Source organism: Moschus berezovskii, chromosome 6, assembly GCF_049115385.1.
Source record: "Moschus berezovskii isolate FMDL1 chromosome 6, NW_MosBer_1.0, whole genome shotgun sequence".
In the NCBI taxonomy this organism is placed as follows: Eukaryota; Metazoa; Chordata; class Mammalia; order Artiodactyla; family Moschidae; genus Moschus; species Moschus berezovskii.
Window position 1 is genome coordinate 107,636,750 of NC_142465.1, and position 13,113 is coordinate 107,649,862.

A 13,113-nucleotide genomic window follows, 5' to 3' on the forward strand; every position below is an offset into this window, starting at 1 on the left:
GGCGGGGCGGGGCTTCAGGCTGGGAAAGGCGGGGCTGGGGCGGGCCTTGAGCCCAGAGCTACCTGGGTAAAATCCAAAATGGCTGTGTGCGGTTAGTACCCTTGTGACCCCAGCAGAGAAGGTTCTGTTATCTCCTGGAAGGCCACGTCTAACCCTCCCTCTAGTGCTCGTGCGGTGTTGCAGGGGAGAGACGAGAGGAATGGCAGGGAGCCTCTCTTGGGTGGCAGGCAGGAGCTTATGGAGCCAGGTGCCGCTGGCCTGCAGAAGTTTCTTTCTGGGTAAGTGGCTGATGCAGGACACCCCGAGAGCTGCTTCTCGTAAGCGGCTCAGATTCATTCTCTTTCTTTCCCATCTATAGGTGTTCCCAGATTTTTCCATGTAAGGGTCACCCTTCCGCCCCCCAAAGTGGTTGATCGTTGGAACGAGAAGAGGGCGTTGTTCGGGGTATATGACAACATTGGGATCCTGGGTAAGACTTGACTCCGTGGTGCAGAATTTCAGAATGGCGGTTACGCCGTAACGACTGTTTTTTCACCAGTGTGGAAATGGTCCCTTGTTGAATAGTAAGAACAACACTTACCTGGCAGTTTACTTGGCACTCTTCTGTGTCCCCTGCATGCATTTAACACATTGAATCCTCATAACCTATCTCCTTTGCAGGTGAGGAACTTCAGGCACAGGGAGGTTAGGTAGTTTTTCCAAAGCTAGTATGTGGCAGTGCCAGAATTTGTACCCCAAGCAGTCTTGCTCCAGAATCTGTGCTCTTTATGCTGTAGCCTGACTGTCGTGTCTGTAGGTGCGGCTGAGGGAACTGCAGCTGTGGTGAGGGCTTAGCTGGTGGAGGTTGGGTTCTCTAGGATTGGAACTAATGCTTTCTGTCACATTACACAGGAAACTTTGAAAAGCATCCCAAAGAATTGATCAAAGGCCCCATGTGGCTTCGAGGCTGGAAGGGGAATGAACTGCAGCGTTGTATTCGAAAGAAGAGAATGGTAGGAAATCGGATGTTCATTGATGACCTGCACAACCTGAACAAGCGCATCAGCTTTCTCTACAAACGCTTTAATCGACATGGGAAGCACCGGTAGAAGAAAAAGCTGGGAACTGTGGCAGAGGCATGTCTATCACCGGAGAGAAGGGAAAAGTACTTTCCCTTTTGAGGAAGGGGATTTTGATGCTCTCAGTGATAATGTGGGACTCCTTTGTAATCCAGTATCCACAACTTTAGTTTCCTCTAGATACTAGTTTTACTCATTCATGCAAGGAGGAAGTGGAACTCATCCCTAAGTCTTACAGTTTTAGCCTTGGACTTCACCACTTGCCCCTTGCAGTTTAGCCATACCTGAGGTGTTTAAAAAATAAAAAATCATTGTTGGCATCTTTTGATGTTTGGCCCTTCATATATTGAAAGTGGTCATTTTAAATTGTCCCATAATGCCATGTTAAATGTATTTTTAAAAACCTTTCTGCCCTGGAATGAAATATAGAAAAATAGTTATACCGTTACACTTTTATCGAGTACCTTTTCTGAGATGAGAACTTTTGGAAAAACAGTATAAAATATTATCCCCCCATGCTTTTCTAGTTATGGGTATAAAGTTATAGTCTGATATGTACACTTTAATATATGAGGTCTTAAGTACCATATGAGTGGTTCCTAAGCCTTATTGATCAGCAGAATCTCTGCATAGTTTAATAGTTTAAAAAATCTAGTCCCTGCCCCCAAAGATTGTGATCTTTAGAACTGAGCTGAGTCTTAAGAGTCTTTTTGGGTTTTTTTTTTTTTTTTTAATAATTAAAATGTATCTCTCTATATAGGCAGATAGTTCAAAATTGTAAAATTACAGAAGAGTAAGATGAAAAGTTTCCTCACAGCTGGGTTTTCAAGGCAATCATGCATGACATTCTTTTTGATCTTTCTGGATATTAATATATACTGTGAGTGTACAAGATTGTTTTATCTATCTACCTGTCTTCTTTCTGAAAAACTGGATTCCATGCACATTAAGTTACATTTTCACTTAATGTAACTTAGATACAGTTTTTTGTTCTCACATTATATGCCATAATGATTTAAACAACTCCATTTTGATAGACATTTAGATTGTTTCTTAGGTGGTGCAGTGATAAAGAATCTGCCTGCCAGTGCAGGAGATGCAAAAGATGGGAGTTCAATCCCTGGGTCAGGAAGATCCCTGGAATAGGAAAAGGCAACCCACTCTAGTATTCTTGGCTAAAATACCCATAGATAAAGGAGCCTGGCGGGCTATAGTCCACGGGGTCACAAAGGGTTGGATGTAACTGAGCATGCACGCACAATAGTTTCTAGGCCTTTGTTCTGTCAAAGTATGTCTCCTCTGATTTTAGGGCATTCTCATTTTAACAGCCAGTTTATTTTAATGAACTGTGTTTGGAAACCACTGATGTGGGTGATAAATCATCTAGATAAGAGAATGCTTTTGGCCTAATTAGGAGTGGCCCCATACAAGAGGATGGATTCTAGTAAGCAGAGAAAGAAGTAGAACATTGCCAGTGAGGAAGAAAAGAGTGGTTGGTGGTACACGGTGGGGGAACACAATTTGTTGGGAGATGGCTGGGTAGGTCTAGCTATAATGAAGCTTAGTATGACACTGGCTGCTTTTTTGTGTTTTAGATAACTTGCTCGGCTATAAATCAACTTAAATGTTTGACATACTCAATTGAGAGGAGAAAAATATGCTACAGTTTCTAGAATTGTGTATTGATTAGGGTTAAATTGAGTGTCATCCGTGCCTAGTGTATGTGAAGTGAAAGAAATTGTGAAAGTGTTAGTCACTCAGTTCAGTTCAGTTGCTCAGTCGTGTCTGGCTTTTTGCGACCCCATGAATCGCAGCATGCCAGGCCTCCCTGTCCATCACCAACTCCCAGATTTCACTCAAACTCATGTCCATCGAGTTGGTGGTGCCATCCAGCCATCTCATCCTCTGTCGTCCCCTTCTCCTCCTGCCCCCAATCCCTCCCAGCATCAGGGTCTTTTCCAATGAGTCAACTCTTCGCATGAGTTGGCCAAAGTATTGGAGTTTCAGCTTCAGCATCAGTCCTTATAATGAACACCCAATGATGAACACCTTCCAATGATCTTGCAGTCCAAGAGACTCTCAAGAGTCTTCTCCAAGACTGCAGTTCAAAAGCATCAATTCTTTGGCGCTCAGCTTTCTTTACAGTCCAACTCTCACATCCATACATGAACACTGGAAAAACCATAGCCTTGACTAGACGGACCTTTGTTGGCAAAGTAATGTCTCTGCTTTTTAACATACTCAGTTGTGTTCAACTCTTTCTGACCACATGGACCATTGCCCACCAGGATCCTCTGTCCATGGGATTCTCCAGGCAAGAAGACTGGAGTGGGTAACCATTACCTTCTCCGGGGAATCTTCCCATCCCAGGGACTGAACCTGGGTTTCCTGCATTGGAGGCAGATTCTTTACCGTCTGAGCCACCAGGGAAGCCCAGTGTATGTGAGGCTCTCAGTACATATTTGCAAAATGAAATAAGGAAAGTATTTGATGTATTGTTTTTAAAGAAATCTTTTATATGGGTTATAAGTGCTATTTGTGTTTCTTGGAAGGGTTTTAGGATGATATGAGTAGTATAGTATAGTTTGGGGAGGGGCATATAATAGAAATTGATTAAGAACGTGGCCTTTGGGGTTGGACAGATCTGGACTTAAACTCAAGTCGTAACACTCTGTGGCCCTGGGCAAAGGAATTAACTTCTGTGAGCCTTAGTTTTTTTTAGTCTGTCAATTAGGAGCAGTACAATACTTTTCTCATAGGGTTGTGTGAGGAATAAATGAAATTATGCACATAAAATATTTAACACAATTTGGCATGTGTAAATGGTAATGACAGTACTCTGGAGTGTGTGTAGGGCTTTGGAAAAATGGAAGAAGACAGGGAAGACTTTATGGTCCCTTTACTTTGAGTCGTCCGGGCCCCTGAACTCACGTGTTTGCTTTTTGATCTTGTTGATTTTATAGGTCTCTGTGTCCATCTTCCCCATTGAGTAGGACTCAGCCCCATTCAGGGCAGGGACTGTCTTGCACACATTTGTTCACTGTATACTATTTTCATATTTGGTCTCTTTGTATACTGGCTCTTAATAGACCCTTGGTAAATATCTGTAGAAGTCACACATTCAACAGCCATTTATTGAAGGTTTCCAGTAGGTTTGAGGGATACAAAGGGAAAAAACCCAACAACTGCATTTAAAGAATTCCTCCTAGTGCAGGAGGTAGACAAAGAAGCATGGTTACAGGGGGAGATGGGGAGTGAAAGAGTTGACTGGGAGTTTGGGGATGGTAGATTCAAACTATTACACTTCAACACATTTAGGATGGATAAACAACAAGTTCCTATTGTATAGCACACGGAACTATAACTTCCTGGGATAAATCATAATGAAAAAGAATATTAAAAAAAGTGTGTATAACTGAACCACTTTGATGTACAGCAACTAGACTTCAATAAAACAGAGGGCGAAAAAGCATAATTGTAAAGTCTGTTATGGCATTTAAAGCATGTTAACTACCTACTGTATAGGTACAGAGAAGAGAGACCCTTACCTCATCCTAGGGGAGCAGAAATGAAGGCAGGGAAGCCTTTCTGGAGGAGGCAGTTAACAGATACGGTATGGAGGTTAGCCTGCTTTCCAGGCAGATGAAACTGAAACAAAGGTCAGAGGTGAGAAACAGCCTGGCACATATGGGAAAGCTGTGAACGGCATTTGTTGGCAGAGCTAATGAGAAATCGGGCAGGAGATGGAGGCTAGAGTCAGATTATGAAGACTAAAGAACTATTAAGGGGACTTCCCTGGTGATCCACTGGTGAAGACTCCACGGTCCCAATGCAGGGGTCTGGGATTCAATCCCTGGTCAGGAAACTAGATCCCATTGCTGCAACTAAGACCTGGCACAGTCAAATGAATAAAAATACTTTTTTAAAATAAAATATATTAAAGAACTGTTAAGACTTAATCTTTAGTAAAATGGTGCAACAATTTAGGAAAACTGGCACTTCCACAAAAAGTTATATAGAGAGTTACCATATGACCCAGCAATTCCTCACCCAAGAGAACTGATAACATAGTCACACAAAAACTTGTGGACAGATGTTCATAGCAGCATTATTCAGAATAGCCAAAAAGAAGAAACAACCCAAATCTCCATCAACTGACGAATGGATAAACAAAGTGTGGTCTATGTATACAGTGAAATATTACTCAGCTATAAAAATGAATGAGGGGGCTTCCCTCATTAGTAAAGAACCCACCTGCCAATGCAGGGGACATGGGTTTGATCCCGGGGCCAAGAAGATCCCACTTGCTGCGGAGCAATTAAGCCTGGGTACCACAACTACTGTCCCGTGCTCTAGAGCCCGTGTGCTGCAACTACGGAAGCCTGCATGCCCTGGAACTCATGCTCTGCGATGAGAAGCCCGTGTACTGCAACTAGAGAGTAGCCCCTGATCACTGCAACTAGAGAAAAGCCTAAGCAGCAGTGAAGACCCAGCACGGCTGAAAATAAATACAATTATTAAAAAAAAAAATGAGGTACTGCTGTAACATGGAAGAACCTTGAAAGATGAAAGAAGCCAGTCATAAAGGCTGCGTATTGTATGGTTCCATTTATATGAAGTGTTCAGAATAGGCAGATCACAAGATACAAAAGGTAGATGAGTTGTTGCCAGGGGATGAGGTAAGGAGTGAGGGATGGGAGATGACTACGAACAGGTATATGGGTTCTTTTTGGGAAAGATGATGCTGTGAAAGTGCTGCACTCAATATGCCAGCAAATTTGGAAAACTCAACAATGGCCACAGGACTGGAAAAGGTCAGTCTTCATTCCAATCCCAAAGAAAGGGAATGCCAAAGAATGCTCAAACTAACGCACAATTGCACTCATCTCACACGCTAGTAAAGTCATGCTCAAAGTTCTCCAAGCTAGGCTTCTGCAATATGTGAATCGTAAACTTCCTGATGTTCAAGCAGGTTTTAGAAAAGGCAGAGGAACCAGAGATCAAATTGCCAACATCTGCTGGATTATGGAGAAAGCAAGAGAGTTCCAGAAAAACATCTATTTCTGCTTCATTAACTATGCCAAGGCCTTTGACTGTGTGGATCACAATACACTGTGGAAAATTCTGAAAGAGATGGGAATTCCAGACCACCTGACCTGCCTCTTGAGAAACCTGTATGCAGGTCAGGAAGCAACAGTTAGAACTGGACATGGAACAACAGACTGGTTCCAAATAGGAAAAGGAGTACGTCAAGGTTGTATATTGTCACCCTGCTTATTTAACTTATATGCAGAGTACATCATGAGGAACGCTGGGCTGGAAGAAGCACAAGCTGGAATCAAGATTGCCGGGAGAAATATCAATAACCTCAGATACGCAGATGACACCACCCTTATGGAAGAAAGTGAAGAGGAACTCAAAGGCCTCTTGATGAAAGTGAAAGAGGAGAGTGAAAAAGTTGGCTTGAAGCTCAACATTCAGAAAACGAAGATCATGGCATCTGGTCCCATCACTTCTTGGGAAATAGATGGGGAAACCATGGAAACCGTGTCAGACTTTATTTTTTTGGGCCTCAAAATCACTGCAGATGCTGATTGCAGCCATGAAATTAAAAGACGCTTACTCCTTGGAAGGAAAGTTATGACCAGCCTAGATAGCATATTAAAAAGCAGAGACATTACTTTGCCAACCAAGGTCCGTCTAGTCAAGGCTATGGTTTTTTTCCCGTGGTCATGTATGGATGTGAGAGTTGGACTGTGAAGAAAGCTGATCGCCGAAGAATTGATGCTTTTGAACTGTGGTGCTGGAGAAGACTCTTGCGAGTCCCTTGGACTGCAAGGGGATCCAACCAGTCCATTCTAAACGAGATCAATCCTGGGTGTTCATTGGAAGGACTTATGCTGAAGCTGAAACTCCGATACTTTGGCCACCTCATGCGACGAGTTGACTCACTGGAAAAGACTCTGATGCTGGGAGCGATTGAGGGTAGGAGGAGACGGGGATGACAGAGAATGAGATGGCTGGATGGCATCACCGACTTGATGGATATGAGTTTGAGTGAACCCTGGGAGTTGGTGATGGACAGGGAGGCCTGGCGTGCTATGGTTCATGGGGTCGCTAAGAGTCAGACACAACTGAGCGACTGAACTGAACTGAACTGAAGTGTTCTGGAATTAGTAGTGATAACTGCACAACTTTATGAATATACTAAAAATCGTGATTGTATACTAAATATGTAGGTTCATATGGTACATGAATCTTATCTCACTTTATGGCTAAATTAAGCTTTCTTTAAAAAAAATCAGTAATACATGCATATATAGTTAATCAAAAAGAAAGGAAAGTTATATGACAAAAGCAGCAATCTCCTGCCTTACCTATCTTCCAAACTAGCTTCCCAGAATGAAAGGCTTTACTTTTTTGAACTATTCTGGTATTTGTCATCATAATTTGAAATAAAATGCCCTCCTGCTCTTCATGGTTTAGCAGCTTTAGACATGTATTGGCTTCTGTTTTGAAAGATGAAGGTTTAGTTCTCTGTGATGATCTTAGTTGATATAGAAAAGGGAAGTTAAGTAATTCAGCTTCTATTTATAATTTTAAAAACCCTAAGAACAGAAGGACGGACATTTCCTTAATTTGGTAAAGGTGACATCCTGGAGATCCATGCCAGATATTGAGTGGATATATATTCCCTTAAGAGTGGGCTTCCCAGGTAGCTCAGTGGTAAAGAACTCACCTGCAATACAGGAGACAAGGGTTCCCTCCTTGGGTCAGTAAGACCCCCTGGAGAAGGAAATGGCAACCCACTCCAGTGTTCTTGCCTGGAGAATCCCATGGACAGAGGAACCTGGCAGGCTACAGTCAATGGAGTTGCAAAGAGTCAGACATGACTTAGTGACTAAACAATTCCCTTATGATCAGCAACAAGACTAGAGTGCCCTCTATTGCTGCTGCACTTTAACTTAGTACTGAAGGTCCTAGTTAGTGTTATCCAAAAAAAAAAAGAAGAAGGGAGGGAGGGAGGAAGGGAGGAAAGAACAGAGGAGGGAAGGAATTAAATGGATGTGAGAATCAGAACGAGAGAGCAAACTGCTCATTTACAAATTGTACAATTTTCCTCTTTAAAACTTTCAGCTGAGTGGAAAAACAATGAGATTTAAAACATGATATCATTTATGTAAATTAAAAATACACACATGGAAGACAGTACCCATTTTGCAAAACACAAAATTATAAATATCAGACAATTTATAATGCTGTCTATGGCTGGGAAGGGGAATAAGGAAAAAGAGAACAAAAAATGAAACAAAATCTTTTTATGCATAGGTAGAGATCATGTGTCATGAACTGAAGAGTAGAATTAACTCTGCCTTCTGTAGCTAAAAGTCCCCCAGAAAAAACAATGTTCTATTTTTGTCTTCAGGGTTATTCATGGCCTAAGAAACACTTGGATTTGTTGACACCTGTTGGTTTCTCAAAAGTATAAGTATTCATAACAAATCAATCCCTTCTGGTATTTTGTGTATGTGATATATATATGTAACAAAATTTGTTGATTGTTTTGAGAATCCAACACATGTACTAGTTCAAGACAGGTGTATGAGTGTTCTGGGATTGTTGTATACAAAGTACCGTTCAGTTCAGTTCAGTTCAGTCACTCAGTCGTGTCCGACTCTCCACGACCCCATGAATCACAGCACGCCAGGCCTCCCTGTCTATCACCAACTTCCGGAGTTCACTCAAACTCATGTCCACAGAGTCGGTGATGCCATCCAGCCATCTCATTCTCTGTCGTCCCCTTCTCCTCCCGCCCCCAACCTTTCCCAACATCAGAGTCTTTTCCAGTGAGTCAACTCGTCGCATGAGGTGGCCAAAGTACTGTAGTTTCATTTGGGTGCTTAAACAACAGAAATGTATCCATTTGCAGTTCCTAAGGCTAGAAGTCTTGAGACTAGGCATCACCAGGGCTGTGTGGGTTAATCTATTCCCTGCCTCTCTCCTGGCCTCTAGTGGTTTGTTGGCTGTATCTGGTGTTCCTTGGCTTATGGAACCTGAATGTGAACAAGGCATTCTCCCCGTGCATGTCTCTCCAAGCTTCCCCACTCTATAAGGACAGCAGTCATAGTGGAGTAGGGGCCCATTTTACACCAATATGACCTCATCTCAATTAATTATCTCTGCAACAACCTGGTCATATTCTAAGATCTGAGTGCTATGACTTCCACATAAAAATTTTTGGGAGGATGCAATTCAACACACAACTATAGGCTTGAGTCTCCCCAAGGTATTCTTATGCTTTTCTTTTAAAAATAATTTTTATTATTTGTTTATTTTTGGCCGTGCTGGGTCTTTGTTGCTGGGTAGGCTTCTCTCTAGTTTCGGTGCTCCAGCTTCTCACTGCAGTGGCATCGCTTGTTCCAGAGCACAGGCTCCAGAGCTCAGGCTCAGTAGTGGTAACACACCAGCTTAGCTGCTCTGAGGAATGAGGAGTCAAACTCGAATCTCTTGCACTGGCAGGTGGAATCTTATGCACTGGACCACCAGGGAAGTCCTTCTCCCTCTCTCTGTCTTCCTGAAATCTTTCAGTATCTTCTCTTTTCCCCTAATATTCTGAGATTTCACAAAGATGTGTCTTGACCTGATTCTTTTCCTTTCACTACGCTAGGCACATGGTGTACTATTTAATCCAGAAAGACTTGTTCAATTCAGATTTTCTTCCCTTCTATTTCTTTTATAATATTTCTCCCTCATATCCTGTTTTCTCTTTGCAGAAGGCCTATTAATCAGATGTTGAACTATTTGGCTTGATTTTCTAATTTTCTTACTTCCTATCTCCATCTTTGTTGGCTCTTGCTCCTGGTTCTTTGTTCCTTATTTGTTTCCAATTTTTGACCATGATTTATTTTTCTTGGAACTGTATCTGTGGAAATTCCCCAAGGCCTAGATCGAAAATAAGCTCATCCAGAGAGAGGACTTGCATTGCTACAGCCGGTTCTTGGTGGCACTGTCAACCTGGAAATATTTTAAGTTCTTGCTATTTTGTTTTTAAGATCAATAAGGAGTTTGGGCAGAAAAACCACAGCATTGATTATAAAATGTCTGCATATACTTATAAATATGTTTTTTTATAATTTTATCATTTATTTTTGGCTGTGCTGGGTCTTTGTTGCTGCACGGGCTTTTTCTCTCTATGGCAAGCGGGGGCTACTCTCGAGTTGTGGTGTGTTGGCTTCTCACTGCGCTGGCTTCTCTTGTTGCAGAGTATGGGCTCTAGGGTGCTTGGGCTTTAGCAGTTGTGGCACATGGGCTCAGTCGTTGCGGTTCCCGGGCTCTAGAGCACAGGCTCAGTAGTTGTGGCACACTAGCTTAGTTGCTCCGTGGCATGTGGGATCTTCCCAGATTAGGGATGGAACCCATGTCTCCTGCATTGGCAGATACATCCTTTACTGGTGAGCCACCGGGGAAGCCCTGTCTGCATATATTTAAAAAAAAAGAAAGAAAAGTTCTCTAGTAGCTACCTAGGTTTCAGATGCCTATAGGGGCAGTTCAGATATTCAGTTCAGTTCAGTTTAGTCGCTCAGTCGTGTCCGACTCTTTGCGACCCCATGAATCACAGCACGCCAGGCCTCCCTGTTCATCACCAACCCCCAGAGTTCACTCAAACTCATGTCCATCGAGTCGGTGATGCCATCCAGCCATCTCATTCTCTGTCGTCCCCTTCTCCTCCTGCCCCCAATCCCTCCCAGCATCAGAGTCTTTTCCAATGAGTCAACCCTTTGCATGAGGTGGCCAAAGTATTGGAGTTTCAGCTTTAGCATCAGTCCTTCCAATGAACACCCAGGATTGATCTCCTTTAGAATGGACTGGTTGGATCCCCTTGCAGTCCAAGGGACTCGCAAGAGTCTTCTCCAGCACCACAGTTCAAAAGCATCAATTCTTCGGCGATCAGCTTTCTTCACAGTCCAACTCTCACATCCATACATGACCACGGGAAAAAAACCATAGCCTTGACTAGACGGACCTTGGTTGGCAAAGTAATGTCTCTGCTTTTTAATATGCTATCTAGGTTGGTCAGATATTAGCATATTTTAAAATCACTCTTAGGTGAGGATATAGTCCTTTGGGGTTCTGACTTTATGGTAGGGCCTTCTATTAGATCTCCAACCCTACAGAGGCTCTGGGTTCTGTCTCCTATGCCACAGTGGCACCCAATGAGGCCACCATGCCTAAATTAAACGTTTAAGCAAGTGCCCTTAAGGCAAAACTGGCTTCAGTGCCCAGTTACCTCTACAGGCACTAGTGTTCACTTACTCTTTTGGTCCTTAAATAGTCTACTTTCTTGCCGGTTTATATAAATGCCTTTTTAAAATGATCTTTAGGCAGAGGATCTAAAATAGCTAAACCAACTTGGGAGAAGCACAACAAAATGGGAGAAATAATTCTACTTGATATTAAGGCTTACTGTTGCTACAATAATTAAGACAGTGTGTCACTGGCAGAAGGACAGACACATAGATCAGTGGAACCGGATAGAAAACCCAGAAACAGACCTGCACAAATACGCCCAGCTGGTTTTCCTTTGTCTTTTTTTTTTTTTTTTTTGGTAGCTCTGCATGGCTTGTGGGCCAGGGATTGAGTCTGAGCTTGCAGCAGTGAAAGTGCTGAATCCTAACCACAGGCCAGCCAGGGAATTCCCAGCCCAACTGATTTTTGACAAAGATGCAAAAGCAATTTAATGGAGGAACGGTTGCTTTTTCAACAAACAGTCCTGGAGCAATTGGACATCCATTGGAAAAATAAAAAAGGAACCCCGACCTAAATGTCACTCTTCATACAGCAATTAACTTGAAATGGATTATGAAACAAAATTATCTAACTCTTGGAAAATAAAATAGGAGAAAAGTATGAGACTCTAGGGCTAGGTAAAGCGTGACACAGAAAGTGATGCATTAAAGGACAAGTTCATAAATTGGATCTTGACAAAACTGAAAATGTTTGCTCTATGAAAGTTCTGGTTAAGGGGATGAAAAGACAAAAGAGAGACTGGGAGAAACTATTTAGCTGACAAAGTACTTTATCTAGAACATTTAAATAATTCTTAAAACTCAAAGGCAAAAAAAATAAACAACCCAATTAAAAAATGGGCAAAAGACATGAATAGATATTTCAACAAAGAGGATATATAGATGGCAAATGAACACATTAAAATATATTCAACATCATTAGCCTTTAGGGAAACAAAAATTAAAACCACAACAATATATCACTATATACCTATCAGAACGGCTAATTTTTTTAAGTGACAACATCAAATGCTGCTGCTGCTGCTGCGTTGCTTCAGTTGTGTCCGACTCTGTGTGACCCCATAGACGGCAGCCCACCAGGCTCCCCCATCCCTGGGATTCTCCAGGCAAGAACACTGGAGTGGGTTGCCATTTCCTTCTCCAATGCATGAGAGTGAAAAGTAAAAGGGAAGTCCCTCAGTTGTGTCCGACTCTTAGCGACCCCATGGACTGCAGCCCACCAGGCTCCTCCGTCCATGGGATTTTCCAGGCAAGAGTACTGGAGTGGGTTGCCATTGCCTTCTCCAGAATGCTGATGAGGATGTGGAAAAACTGGATTCTTCATATGTTGCTGGTGGGAATCTAAAATGGTACAGCTATTCTGAAAAACAGTTTGGCAGTTTCTTACAAAACTAAACATGTATTTACTTTACCACCCAGCAATTGCACTCCTGGGCATTTACTCAGAGCAATGAAAATTTATGTTCATGCACACCTGCACATGGGCTCCCCAGCAGCACTAGTGGTAAAGAACCTGCCTACCAATGCAGGAGACATTAGAAACTTGGGTTTGATCCCTGGGTTGGGAAGATCCCCTGGAGGAGGACATGGCAACCCACTCCAGTATTCTTGCTTGGAGAATCCCATGCACAGAGGAGACTGTCGGGCTACAGTCCATGGGGTCACAGAGTTGGATACGACTGACGTGACTTGGCACGATGCATGGCACAAACCTGCACATGAATGTTCATGGCAGCTTTATCTGTAGT

At 42.6% G+C, this 13,113-nt stretch overlaps 1 protein-coding gene across 1 annotated transcript; it reads left to right on the top strand.

The window, feature by feature from the left end:
* Positions 1-61: 61 nt before the first annotated feature.
* MRPL51 (mitochondrial ribosomal protein L51) lies at positions 62-1,386 on the top strand. Its single transcript, XM_055394255.2, has 3 exons — positions 62-278; positions 359-469; positions 892-1,386. The coding sequence occupies exons 1-3, from the start codon at positions 200-202 to the stop codon at positions 1,086-1,088; spliced, it is 387 nt and encodes a 128-aa protein (XP_055250230.1). The 5' UTR covers positions 62-199; the 3' UTR covers positions 1,089-1,386.
* Positions 1,387-13,113: the final 11,727 nt, after the last annotated feature.

Bases quoted from the DNA above. Each gene is read 5' to 3' on its own strand.
- MRPL51 (XM_055394255.2), top strand. From the start codon at position 200: ATGGCAGGGAGCCTCTCTTGGGTGGCAGGCAGGAGCTTATGGAGCCAG. The intron at 279-358 runs GTAAGTGGCTGA...TCCCATCTATAG, and splicing joins CTGCAGAAGTTTCTTTCTGG to GTGTTCCCAGATTTTTCCAT. The intron at 470-891 runs GTAAGACTTGAC...CACATTACACAG, and splicing joins TGACAACATTGGGATCCTGG to GAAACTTTGAAAAGCATCCC.